Source organism: Pelobates fuscus, chromosome 2 (genome assembly GCF_036172605.1).
Source record: "Pelobates fuscus isolate aPelFus1 chromosome 2, aPelFus1.pri, whole genome shotgun sequence".
NCBI classification, from domain to species: domain Eukaryota; kingdom Metazoa; phylum Chordata; class Amphibia; order Anura; family Pelobatidae; genus Pelobates; species Pelobates fuscus.
Window position 1 is genome coordinate 114,160,700 of NC_086318.1, and position 13,783 is coordinate 114,174,482.

At 38.9% G+C, this 13,783-nt stretch overlaps 1 protein-coding gene across 2 annotated transcripts in view; it reads left to right on the forward strand.

The window, feature by feature from the left end:
- Window positions 1-13,783, forward strand: part of SCHIP1 (schwannomin interacting protein 1) — a 431,576-nt gene that overhangs the window by 320,072 nt on the left and 97,721 nt on the right. The window contains exon 1 of one of the 2 annotated variants that reach the window (XM_063442584.1): window positions 131-495. The exons of the other annotated variant lie outside the window; for it this stretch is intronic. Within the exon in view, the coding sequence (XP_063298654.1) occupies window positions 490-495 (6 nt within the window). The 5' untranslated portion in view covers window positions 131-489. Of the gene's footprint in view, window positions 1-130; window positions 496-13,783 lie in introns of those variants that run through there. 2 annotated transcript variants of the gene reach the window in all.

Below are 13,783 nucleotides of genomic sequence, written 5' to 3' on the forward strand. Positions count from 1 at the left end.
ACATGTCCCGGGTCTAGCTGAACTGATCTCATGAATAATTCAAATGAGAAACACATTTTCCCCTGCAAGGTTGATGAATGAAATAGGGAAAGCTTTTGGAAGTAATCAGCCCGTGTTCTCCCAGCACTCATTCAGAGATCCTCATGAAATTGGAGGGTTAACAGTAGTTCAGGGGACCCCGGGCACCGTCTAGTCATTTTTGACTAGAGAATTACGTTAAAATCTGTTGCCACCACATTTAGCTCAGTGAGAGTCTGACAGCTGCTGGAAAGAGTTAAGCTCAAATGTTCGATGCCAAGTGAATTAAAATCTATTTTTGAACTGAGCATTCAAGTCCAGGAGGAATGGTCTCTGAAGAGACAGCAGAGCAATGACCAGTACTACTGACGTTTGGTACAGCACACCGGCTTTCCATATGCTGGCATCTGGCAATGTTTGAAATTTTCCTGTAAAATGACTTGAAAGACAGAGAAGAGGAACTCGCTGAAGATGACTGTAAGTAACGACAGATCTTTCGGCAATGTTGCTTTTCAGATTACAGATGCATGCTGCATTGGTTAGCTTTAGAACTTAGAACTAAGAGCTTACATTGCTGTGTTTAAGATCTCAGACAAGCACTGTGTTAGATTGATGTTTGATGAAACATGCAGACACGGTCCACTGTTTGCTTTCGTGTCAAAAGGATATAAAGGCATATAAAGGGATATTTCAACCATTATTCCTCATCAAAGGCATTGCAAAGGGGCAGCGAGTCTGAATAGGAAGAACCTTCAAATATTGTAGAAGAACTGGCTACATCTTCATGTAGAATATTGAGAAACATTTGAACTACAGAAAGGAAATGTATAATTCTAGTTTTCTTTATGTAATGTGACATCCCCACCCAGTTAGAGAGAAAGAGAGAGAGAGAGGCAGAATATTGTGTTTGAGCTACAGTACAGATATCATGTTCATCCTCGGTTAGACCTCAGCAAAGGTCGCAATGTTCTCTAGTATATTATTTACAGAAGAAGTATGCTCCTGTCTACATAAATCAAACATGCACACAGGAGTTCATGGCTCACTGACATGCACATTTAAAACATACTTTCATTCCTTCACTGACAAAACTATAGTTAAGTGGTATTGGCAGGGGAGTGCGGTAAAATGTAATTTAATGGGTAGACAGATTATGAATAATAACAGGTATTGATGCGATTAGGGTGACGATAGAACAACCCTGGAACGTGGCACATGGCTGCTGAACGGGAACTTTGCAGAGAGGAAGAAAACCACCTCATATGTGACATAATGCCAGCCTGGTTCATTAAATTAGACTTGTGTATGCCCAGTAACGCATCTCGTCCTGGGGATCCCCAGTCACTGCAGAGAGAATAAGTAAAAACACAGGATTAACCCTTGCAGAACCAAGGTATAGCAAATCTCTCGTTTGGGTTTATACACAATACATTATTACTTTGTAGTGAATCGAAAAGCTTCCACTTGAAATTCATGTTGAATTTACAGTGAATTATCACTTTAGTAAATAACCCGTATTACTATAACTGAGTTGGAGATTTTTTTTAAACCGACAAGTTTTTTTCAGTTCACTTTTCACGTTGCTAGACTTTGGGGTTTAGTGCAAAAAAAATGCGTTTTTTTTTTTTCTGTGCCAGATGAGATGCGCTGTTGGTCTACGAAGGAGTTAAAAGAAGTACGGTGGACATTCAGAGTAAAATTACATGATATCCTGTTAGCCTGTCTTTTTATTCAGCATGGGGTCAAAATACTGGTGGTGAAAATTACAGAACTCAACATTTTAGTCTCCGTGTTAAGACCTGGGAGACTAAATTGCACACTCTGCAGCAGGACATGATTTATTTGTGATGTGTCTTTTTCATTTCTCAAGTCTGTACTGCTACAGCAATTCTGATGTGTGTGCTCGGAATAGTATGACACAGGGCGGGAACGGGAAACAGCTAAATTTAACCAGAGACAGTCCTCCAGAAATGCACACCTTGAGGGCTAGGAAACCAGCTGTAAATTAATAGCAGGAATTTGTACATTCATGATGAATATTTTCGTCAGGATTTCTCTCATGTACTGCGTTCATTGGGGCATATTTACTATCAATTCTAAAGAACAAAGATGTTATTATAGAGATAGAACATTGATATTAATCAGTCTATTGATCTATTTGACTAAGTCATATTAAAGTCCAATAAAGAATATAAGTGTTATGCTATTTAATGATATTAGTACTTTAGTGAATGAATAAAAAAAAAAAAAAAGCATATACAAATATATACACACTCATATACATACTTACAGGGACACTATAAGCTCCAAAACAACTTTAGCCTAATGAAGTGGCTTTGGTGTATAGAGTATATGTCATGCCCTTGCAGCCTCACTGCTCAATTCTCTTCCATTTTAAAGTTAAATAAAGGTTAACAAAGTACCGCTTTTAATACAATTCGGGAGCTAAGGCATCAAGCAGGATGCACGTTCTCAAATTATCATTCACTTGCAGTCATGATAAAGAGACAAGGATGTCGCCCCCTTTATTTTATGACATATCCCCACCCGCTCTCTACCAATTGGGACAGAAGGGGTGTAAAATAATCTGTCCACACCCCCATTAGTTATTGAAATGTTCCTCCACCTGACGGCCAAGAGTTGGTGTAAGAGGAGGGAGAATTATGTCCCCTCCACGTTATTTCACAGACTGCCATCGCCATGGGCTTTTCCTAGCGACTGAGCAGTTTTTATTTATTTATTTATTTATTTATAAAATATTTTACCAGGAAAGATACATTGAGATTTCTCTCGTTTTCAAGTATGTCCTGGGTCCACAACTCATTGCATTGTTACAGTTAGTGTACAATAAAATACAAAATTAATATACAATATATACAACATTTAACATAGAACAGGTAGGAAAAATATAATCAACCATGACAGGTACATTCTGTTTTGAGGTATGTAGAGAAGGATCTCTTAAAGGACTTTAAACTTAGGGAAGATTTTAATTTGTGCGGGAGGTCGTTCCACAAATGCGGTGCTCTGTAGGAGAAGGAGGATCGGGCTGCTTTCTTTTTATATTGAGGTAGACTAAGTAAAGTGTTGGTACTGGATCGGAGGTTGTAGGAAGTGGGAACAGCCGGGGAAAGCATTGCGTTCAGGTAGGGTGGGAGTTTCCCAGAAAAGCTCTTAAACACAAGGCTAGAAAGATGAAGGGTGCGTCTGGATTCCAGCGACAGCCAGTTTAGTTCTTTTAGCATGTCACAATGGTGGGTCCTGTAATTACATTGTAGCACAAATCGGCAGAACGAGTTATACAATGTGTTGAGTTTATTAATGTGGGATTGCGATGCAGATGCATATACTACATCCCCATAATCAATGACTGGCATCAGCATTTGCTGTACAATCTTTTCCTTTACTGAAGTTTTAAAGGATTAGAAGACATGTAAAACCTCCCTTGCAGTAAATATTGACCCCCTTTTTTTAAATGTATTTATTTTATCATTTTTGTACTTTTTTTAATGTGGTGGCTGGCCAACGTAATTAATCCTTGCTGTGCCGACGTTTTATTAACTGTTAAATGTAAAAACTATTAACTATTCATTTTAAGACATTTGAGCTTTCTGACGACATTCACATTGAATTACCCCACTAATGTTTAAACTGCTTTTATTGCACATTTTGTTTCCTGTGTAATTTCTTATCTCCTGCTATAACCTGCAAGAGTCTCCCTTTATGTGATTAAAGTTCAATAAACAGAGCAGGCAACATCTAAACAACATCTAAAGCAAACACACTGTGCTGTCACATCTGATTGAAAATTAAAACTAATTTTTTATGTAGGCTGTGTCAGTCAAAGCCAGACTGGCAAGGGCTGCATAGACAGAAACAAAAGTGACAACTCATAAATGGAAGAGAATTGATTAGTGAGACTGCATGGGCATGACCTATACACCAAATATGCTTTATCAAGATGAAGTTGTTTCAATGCTTAGTGTATCCCTTTAATCCTAATATATTTAACAGAGATTATAACTGGAAAAAAAACAGAGTTTCTGTATACCATGCCTTTCTAACTGTGGGGCATCTACAAATTTAGAATTACTGAAAGCATAGCTCTTGGAATGGAGCCCTTACAGAAGAGAAACATTTATGTTTGACAAACACCTTTGTTACCTCTCATTGCTCTCTTAAGTGGGTCAGTCACAGTTTGACCAGGGGTTGTACCTTGGTCTCTTGGTCTGCAGTTGACTCTTCATCTACACCAGTGGTAGTCAACCTTTTTCTACCTACCGCCCACTAATGCATCTTTTTGGTTGAAAAAAATTCCTTACCGCCCACCAGTTTTCGCGCAAATGCAGAATATTTTTAAGAAAGGAGGGTGTTTTTAAAAAAAAAAAAAAATGTACGTACATTTATCTTTTTATTTCTACTTAATGCAGGTTTATAAGGTTTTTAACTTTATAAAGTTTAATGAGAAAACAAAGTACATTGAAATTACCTTTACTAGTGATTAATGAGATCCTTGAGGTTGATGCTGCGAGACTAAATATTTGATATCTGGTTCGATTTTCATAAGGAACAAACTAAGGTCTCTTTCAGTGATATTCAGACGACTTCTCTGTTTGCGCATAATATGATTTCTCATTTGTGCGTCAGCTCACCTCCTCTCCCTCCTCAATTCCCCTCCCCACCTTTTCCCCCCTTTTTTCTATTTTTTAACCGTCCTTATAGCAATGCCCAGTAGGAAGGCTGAGCTAGGTATACTTACTATAGTCCACTATAACAGACAGACACACACACACACGACACAAGACACACACACACACACAGACACACACACGTGTGTGTGTCTATGTATGTCTTATGTGTGTGTCTGCATGTGTGTGTGCATGTCTGTGTATGTGTGCCTGTCTGTTTGTATGTATGTGTATGTGTGCCTGTATGTGTCTGTATGTATGTCTTGTGTGTCTGTATGTTTGCCTGTCTGTGTCTGTATGTATGTCTTGTGTGTCTGTATGTGTGCCTGTCTGTGTCTGTCTGTATGTGTGCCTGTCTGTCTGTCTGTCTGTCTGTCTATATATATATATATATATATATATATATATATGTGTGTGTCTGTCTGTCTTGTCTTTGTATGTATGTGTCATTGTATGTGTGTCTATGTATGTCTTATGTGTGTGTGCCTGTCTGTTTGTATGCGTGCCTGTCTGTTTGTATGCGTGCCTGTCTGTTTGTATGTATGTGTCGTGTGTGTATGTGTGCGCCTGTCTGTGTCTTTGTGTATGTGTGCACATGTGTGCCACATACACACAGGACACACATACACACACGACACATACACACAAACAGACATGCACACACATAAGACATACATAGACACACACATGCAGACACACAAGACACACATACAATGACACACACATACATACAGACACACACACACACACATATATACACAGACACATACATACACACAAGACATACATACAAAGACACATACAGACAGACACACACACACACAGACAGACAGACACACACACACACACACAAGACATACACACACATTATATTTAAGTCACCCTCCTGTTTCCTACCTTTAAGGTGCAGTGGTGGCTCAGGTGGATGGGAGTCAGAGTTCCCACTCTGACTCCCTGGTCTTCCTCCCGCGCGGCTCTCAGTTTAAGCTGGGAGGAGTGACCGGGGAATCACTTCCTCCCAGCTCAGATGTCATCACAGGGGGCCCGGTCGCGCTGTTAAAGCGCCCAGCGCCCATGCACCCGCATACATCGGGTGGCCCTGACAGCATGGGCCACCCGATGGACACTTTGGAAGGCAGCCCCGGCGGTTTACCGCGCGGGTCGGAGCCGCAAATGGTCACGGCGGTACCCAGTCGCACGGGTACCGCCGGCTCGCACCCGTCCGCCCGATCAACCTGGAAATCCCTACCGCCCACCTGGAATCCTGAAACGCCCACTAGTGTTGACGAACCATGATCTACACTGACATGATTATAACAAACCTTTTTTTGTAGTGTGTGTTATGATGCATGACTTTTCACGGTGTGACGCAATGCAATTTTCCTGCGATTTTCCTTCCATCCTGGTACATTGAGACTCGCTACTTCCATGTTTCTGGTAACAATTCTGACACTGGGCGCTGTCACATATCCTTACATAATTCTGAGAGTTTACAACAAAATATTGAAATGGAAATACATGTGACGATTTGGCAACAATACTCATGCACATTCTGGCACCATTTCCTTGTGTATAACACTTATCCTGCAGTCCCATGCTCTGTTGTGGTCTTCTGTACCGGAGAGTGTATTATACTGTGTTATTATGGATTTGATTTGACTTGTTACTTACTATTCTGCTCCTGTAATCCCTTGATCTTTAGACTTGTTTTGTCATTTTGTCATCCCTATGGTATCCTTTGACCTCAGTCTGTCCTTTGAATCTTGTTTATCTGCTCACTGGTTATTTTCACATTTCTGGCTATGAACCCCCAAGGACCAAAAGTATGCTGCTATTCTGTTTGATATGTTTTCTAGAATCACTTCTGACTAACCTGTAGCTCTGAGTGTTAAGTGTCTTACCTTCGTATGTGTCACTACTGAAAATAGGAAAATAATCTGCTGTTCCATATTCAACTTTAGTGCACTTTGTTCAGCCTTTAAATAAGTGATTTTGTAACTTTTGATGTTTTGCATGGTATTTGTTGAGTCACAATCTGTGATGAATGCTGCTGCCAGGCTGATTTTTCTCTCCTGTCGCTCCTCTCATACCTCACCCCTCTGTCAATCCTTACACTGACTTCCTGTCTCCTACATGTGTCAATTTTAAATACTAACCCTTACCTATAAAGCTCTATCCAACTCTAGCCCCTCTTAGATTTCTTCACTGATTAATAGGTATGCCCCCTCTCGGTCTCTCTGCTCTACTGGTGACCTTCTCCTGTCTGCTGCACGCACCCTTACTGCAAATTCATGCCTGCATGACTTCTCACGGGTGGCTCCTTTCCTTTGGAACAACCTGCCTACCCCTGTCAGACTCTCACCTAGTCTTCAATCCTTTACGAAGTCCCTCAAAACCCATATTTTCAGGAATGCTTATGGCCTCCAGGAGTAACTTCTACCTCTCAAACCTTCCTCTTCCTCTCTCCTATAGGGTCACACTCCACTCTCACCTCCAGTTCTGCTCCTTTCACACCACGTCTATTTGTTGTCTCCCTCGATACCCTTCCTATTGTGTTTTTTTTTTCCCCCATGTCCTCTAGACCGTAAGCTCTTTTGAGCAGGGTCCTCAACTACCTATTGTTCCTGTTAAATTTTGTTATTGTACCCACCCTTCGTTTGATCCATCCCAGTTCACCCCAATTACCACCCCCTTAATATTGCTAGAGAGGGAAGGGAATGAGGTTAAAATCGAACAACCGGCAAACAAGTATTAGAACATCTAAAGGACAGACAACACCTAAGATGTTGGAATATAAACATAAAGAGAGCCATTGTAGGAATACTAAATTAATGGTACAATTTATATCCCTTTGGATGGGACTACACCACGATAACCACGCAACTCAAAGATTTATAGTTATATCTTCTAATATTACTGCACCTAAGAATACCCTACAAACATTCTATCATATTATAATCAAGAGAAAGATTGCAAGGTGGTAAAAGGCAACATAAGTTGACAACATGCTACAGCTTCTCAGAAACACAACTCAGGATTTATTAAACTAAGAGACTATAGATATATGATGTTGACATACAGTTTCTTACTGTACTGACATTGTCTTGTATGTGGTGATTCCAATGTAAATAGTACCTTTGAGGCAAATAGTACCTTTGATGTAAATGATACCTTTTATGAAATGTATTGCTCATACCTCCCTCTTCCTTTCTGTATCCCTTATGATATTGGAAAACAATAAAATATTTTATAAAAAAAAAAAAAATACTGTAAAAAAAAAAAAAAAAAAAAAAAAAATTTTGTTATTGTCTCATTTGGTAAATCCTCCTCTTATTCTAAAGAGCTGCGGAATAAGCTGGCGCTATATAAATATCATTATTAATAATAATAATAATAATATTTCTCCTCCGTCTGACTTCCTTGACACAAGGCAGAGCCTAAGTGTCAATCCCTGCAGCATATGCAAAGGTACAGCAGTGATGTCAGCACCAAGAAGGACCACGCCGGACCAAGATGGTGGCCCCCGCGAGGTACAGATTTGGGTAAGGAAACTTACCTTTACCTGCCATACCCTGGCCACCAGCGGTGATGTCACCGTCGGGGGACTTTTCAATTTCAGCAGTAAAAAACAGTGACAGTGCTGCTTTAAGATGTAGTGGTTTTGTTGCTTAGATTATCCCTTTAACATATAAATCACAGAATTAAAAGCAATTAATTTCATTTTGTGGGAATTAATATATGACAGTGTGATGATTAGTGAAGAGCATTGAGCTTGAAAATAGTAATTGAAAGAGATCATTTAATTGTACAGAAAACGCAGTCAAGAATATTCTAATAGTATTAAAATTATTTATGACTGTCTAAGATTATTATTCACTCACTGTATAATGTACGCATTACAGTATGCATTTTTCGGCAAAAGCTGTCACAACTATGAAATGTATTAGGAAATGATATCACATAAACAGTAAAAATAGGCAATGGTGGAACATTATAGAGGAGTTCTTTAATGGGAAACACATATCTGGAATATCCACTGACAATATTAGTTTTTTATAACTTGTAACTGTGTGTTTAATTTAAAAGCCTCTGTCATATCCTTGACCCATCTTCCTCATCATTATCTATCCTGGCACAGAAAATGGGTGAAAGCTCCTCCTATTGATTTATGGTGCTAATTACAACATAAAGCGTATTCCTGACACTACAGTTGTTAAAGCTGTTTAGCCATCCCCTGCCCCTTATCTCCTGAAAAAAGGGTGGTTTACTTACTTTCTCCTACACCACCCCGATCTCGTCGTGGTTGGCCCTGCCCACACTCTGCCTCCTTGGTTGAGATAATCAATTTTGATGATCTCAGCCAATCCAGTGCTTTATCATAGGAAAGAATTGGGAGGCTGTTGTGCTGCACCAATCAGCATCTCCTCAAAGAAATGTACTGAATGAATGCATTTCTATTGGGAATGTTCAGTGCCTCCATGCAGAACATGGGAACGTTGAACATCAGTGCTGCACACTGTGGGAGAAAGCACCCCTAGTGGCCTTCTGAGTGACTGACACTAGAAGTGCTACTAGGCAGTAATGTAAACATTGCCTTTTCTGTGAAAAGTCAGTGTTTACATTAAAATTCCTGCAGGGATTCCTCTCATCCCCCTTCGGCATTTCATATGGGATGAGACATGGGTGCAGTCTCACTCGGCTCCTGTACGTGATGGCCCTGGAACTGCTGCTAGAATCTATTAGGACCCATCTCAATATCACCAGAGTAAAAATTAGTGATATGTAATTGAAAATTAGCGCCTTTGCAGATGATATTCTGCTATACATGGTATACAGCCTGTTATAACGCAACTCATACGTGCCTATGGGGAGGTTTTCTATTGCTCTCTCAATGCTGGCAAGACCCAAGCTTTATGTGTGGGCCTCCCCTCTCCTTTTTAAACATTGGTTCAACAGTCCTTCCCATTCGAGTGGTGTGCTTCTATTATTAAATAATTAGGTGTTATGTTCACATAAAATGTAGCTGATCTATATTCAGCAAACTATAGAAAAATTTGGAATGAATGCAGGCACTTGCTCCGGAATTCTGTTCTGTTGAATTGTATATTATTCCATAAACAATGGGAATTTATTTTCTGCTTTTCTAGAAAACGACTAAAATCATCAACTCTTGCGGAACAGAACTATAAAACAAACAATTTAACGTTGGTATACGGTACTAAGCAAGCTGAAAAAGCTCTTTCCTCATAGCTCTCCTACATGCTGGAGCTGTGGTCTGATGGAAGGCTTCACTTTACATGTGTGGTGGCACAGTGCGAACCTCCCACCCTTTTGGAAAGAGGTCCACCAGTTTATTTCGCCCAAAAATTGAGACATCCAATACTTTTCTTACCACGCAGTGGTTTTGTTAGACCTACCAAATGTGCTGCTTGGACGAGAGATGAAATTGATCTTTCATATAGCTCTCACAGTTCAAAGGCTCATAGCACGAGCTTGAAAAATCACCACGTTACCTCTACGATCTCACCTGCTTACGGAAATTGACAGACAATGCTGCTACCAGCAATGCTTTTCTCTCTCCCTCAAAACTATTCTCAGATACATGGAACCTATGGGACACGTGGAGATCGAGTGCCCGCTAAATTATTGTACAAATTTTGTTGTGTCTCTGCAATTCAGAAAATATGCATTGTATGATTGTACAAACAATGAATTGTACTTTATTTTACTTGCGTGCTAGCGTGCTGACTATTGCCCCCATCCTTCCTCTCCCTTCTTCCTTTCTGTATCCTCCCCCTACATACATAAACTCAATAAAAAACTTGCAAATTAAAAAAATGCTTGCAGTAACCTTCTATACACACCAGAACAACTACAATAGGCTGTAGTTGTTCTGGTTACTATAATGTCCCTCTAACCCCTAAATGGCAGAGAATTGAGCAGTGAGAAGAGCATGAACTATACACCAAAACTGCTTCGTTTTTTATTCCCTTTAACCCCTTAAGGACCAAACTTCTGGAATAAAAGGGAATCATGACATGTCACACATGTCATGTGTCCTTAAGGGGTTAAATATATATCAGGCAATGCTGCTGCTTTTTATTTTGTCTTTTACACGTTAGAATGATCAACAGAGTAATTCAATCCTGTTTACAAATTTTGTTTTGTTTGTTTTTGTAAAATAATGAGGCTTACGCAATTCCGATGTCATACTTTCTGATATTTTTTTTTACTAATACTAGATAATCTGTATATTTATTTGTAAAGAAACATGCCTTTTCTGGCACAGATTATCATTAATGTGCTCACTTGCAGGAAAGAGTCAGAGGCACGTAAATGTTGGTCAAATCAGTATAAACACCTGCTGCTGTAACCCATTCACCGACCCTTAAATCTTTTATGCTGCCCATTCACCATCTGAATTGCACATGAATACAATATATGTCATAAAACTCTTCCTAGATCTGTCTCCTCAATTTCATCTATACTGAGATTTAAAAAGTTACTTAAACCAAAGTGTTCTGAGAGTTTCACTGGCACTGACGTTTTTCTCTTTTAGCATTATAGTGAGAATGTTACAATTGTCTAATATCCATTCATATGAATATTCTAATTGTTGCAGATTGACTTCTTTATTGAGAAGTAGCCAATTTCTTTATTGTTTTTTTTTGGGGGGGGGGGGGGGGGGAGGGGCAGGGGTGCAAATAAGTAGTTTAGTTTGCCATAATAGACACAAGGTCTGCCCAATGATATGGACTGTATCTCCTGTCTTATCATTAGAAGGGAGAAAAAGATGATTGATGACAAAAATAGGATTGCAGACTAGGGGACGGCCACTAAATGTTGATTTTCTTCACCGATCAAATGAAAAGTGCAGCAGTAAAACATACTTTAACTGGTTTTGCATTGCAGTTGACTAATAGGTGCATTTTCACACCATTTTATTTTATCTAAATCTTTTATCCCTAAGTGAGTTAAAATGCCACATAGACAAAAATCAGTTTGTCCAAACTGTAGCATGAAAAACAAAAAACAAAAAATGTAGGTGCGCAAACAATTAGAAATAAAGGGTCAGTGCATGAAAAGTGACCAAGTGTCAGCTTTTTCCAGAGATATACAAATAGAAACCTATATGTGTTTTAAAGCTTTCAAAGATTGTTGCTGTTTATAATAAAGTTTTCATCGTTACACTTTCGGTTGGTGGTGAATTCGTACAACCCACGTTAGGATCCAACACACCCAAGGGTATTGATCCTCCCGGTGCCCGATAGTCTGGAGTGGTACTATAACCACTCCACCATTGTGAGTGTATTTCTTACAGAGCACCACATTATTGATTTTATTGTGACTGTATTGTAGGTCTATTTTTTCGCTTGTGTATTCTAGATCCTTGTGGCAAATCATACAAAGAGAGTGCAAGTATATTAACCTTCTGTACCACAAATATGTGTGTGTTATCTCACAGGTGTGGTTTTACCAATATTGTTACCCCACATATAGATTTCTATTTGTATATCTTTGGTATATCCTGACACTTTTCATGCACTGACACTTTTTTTTTTTATTATTATTTTGGGGATCTACAATATCATAGTTCCATGTAGGCTGCTGCACTGATATCGTTGCTTCAGTTTTTATATTTTATGGCAACACTTATTTTAATAACTATTTGCACCATTCTAATTCATTTGTTTTCAAACTGTAGCATGGAAAAAGTTCAAAAAGACACTCCCAAATGTACTTTTCTCTTTTTTGCCAGGATGTCTTGCTTCTTACAAAACTTTAAATGGTGTTTCTGGGTACATGCAGTGAAGTATTTCTTAATATGTGGAAAACACACAACCCAGAATATGTGAATGTCCACTCATATGTAACAGAGCTTTAAACCAGCTCCAGTATTTAGTAGTGTATATGTTTAGTGCTATAAAACTCCACTTATGGATATGTGTATTTCGTGTGTAACTTCAGGTGATACTCAATGATGGATATATATAAAAAATAAAATATGATAGTGTGATATTGTAACTTAAGAAGTGAGTGATTTAGTAAGTTGATCATACACTCAGAAGGGGGAGCTTACATATCAGCTCACTATTTTAGGTGTAGGGTGGTACCTTAACCCCTTAAGGACACATGACATGTGTGACATATCATGATTCCCTTTTATTCCAGAAGTTTGGTCCTTAAGGGGTTAAAGATAGAAATTCTTCTTAATCTCTTCAACAGCACAGTTAGGACCATGAAGCAAAAGTAATACAATAAAGTGCTCAATTGCTTAGGTGAATGAGCAAAAATTACATTAGGACTGTACTCACAATTTATAGAGCAGCCGAACCACTCTGTGTTAGGTGTAGGTAGTATGGTCCTTCACCTTTAAAATAGGCTATCTTAAGTTAATTAAAGGGGTACCTGGCAGGAAAACATGTTTTTAACTTAAATGCATCCCATTCCTTTGGATCCTCTTTGCGTTTCTAAACTTTTGATTGGAGTCCACTTGTGGCAAATTCTATTGACTAAACAAGATTAAGATATAAGTATTATTTTTCTTTTTTGGGGGGGATAAAAACTCATTAAATGAGAAATCTTTTTTTTTTTTACGTAATATGGTAATTTGGTAAGAAGAAATATTGTTTGTGAACACACTACTGCTCGTAATCACAATGCAGGGTCCATCACACTGTGCTCCATGCACAATATTGCAAACAGAAAAATCAGACACGATCACCTGAGCTAAGAGACGTAAAGATTTATAATGAGTGTGCAAGCCATAAAAATATGTGGGCACCCAAATGAGGAACTATAGAAATCACTAAGTGTACAAGAAATGATGTGCAGTGAAAAAGGGACTGGGGTCTCCTTGCATTATAACCTGTGCAAGAGCAAGTTGTTAATCTGCTTGCAGTGCTGCCAAAATTATTTACGTGGAGCTGTTTTTGAAAGCTGACTGTGTTTGGCTGCACAGCTTATTAATAGTGTAGTTAGAGTCCACCTGGCCTAGTCATTCCTCCGGGCTTACAAACAGCTAAATATATAGAAGTTAATGTTTTCATTCCAGTGAAAGCAGGGCACTATGATCC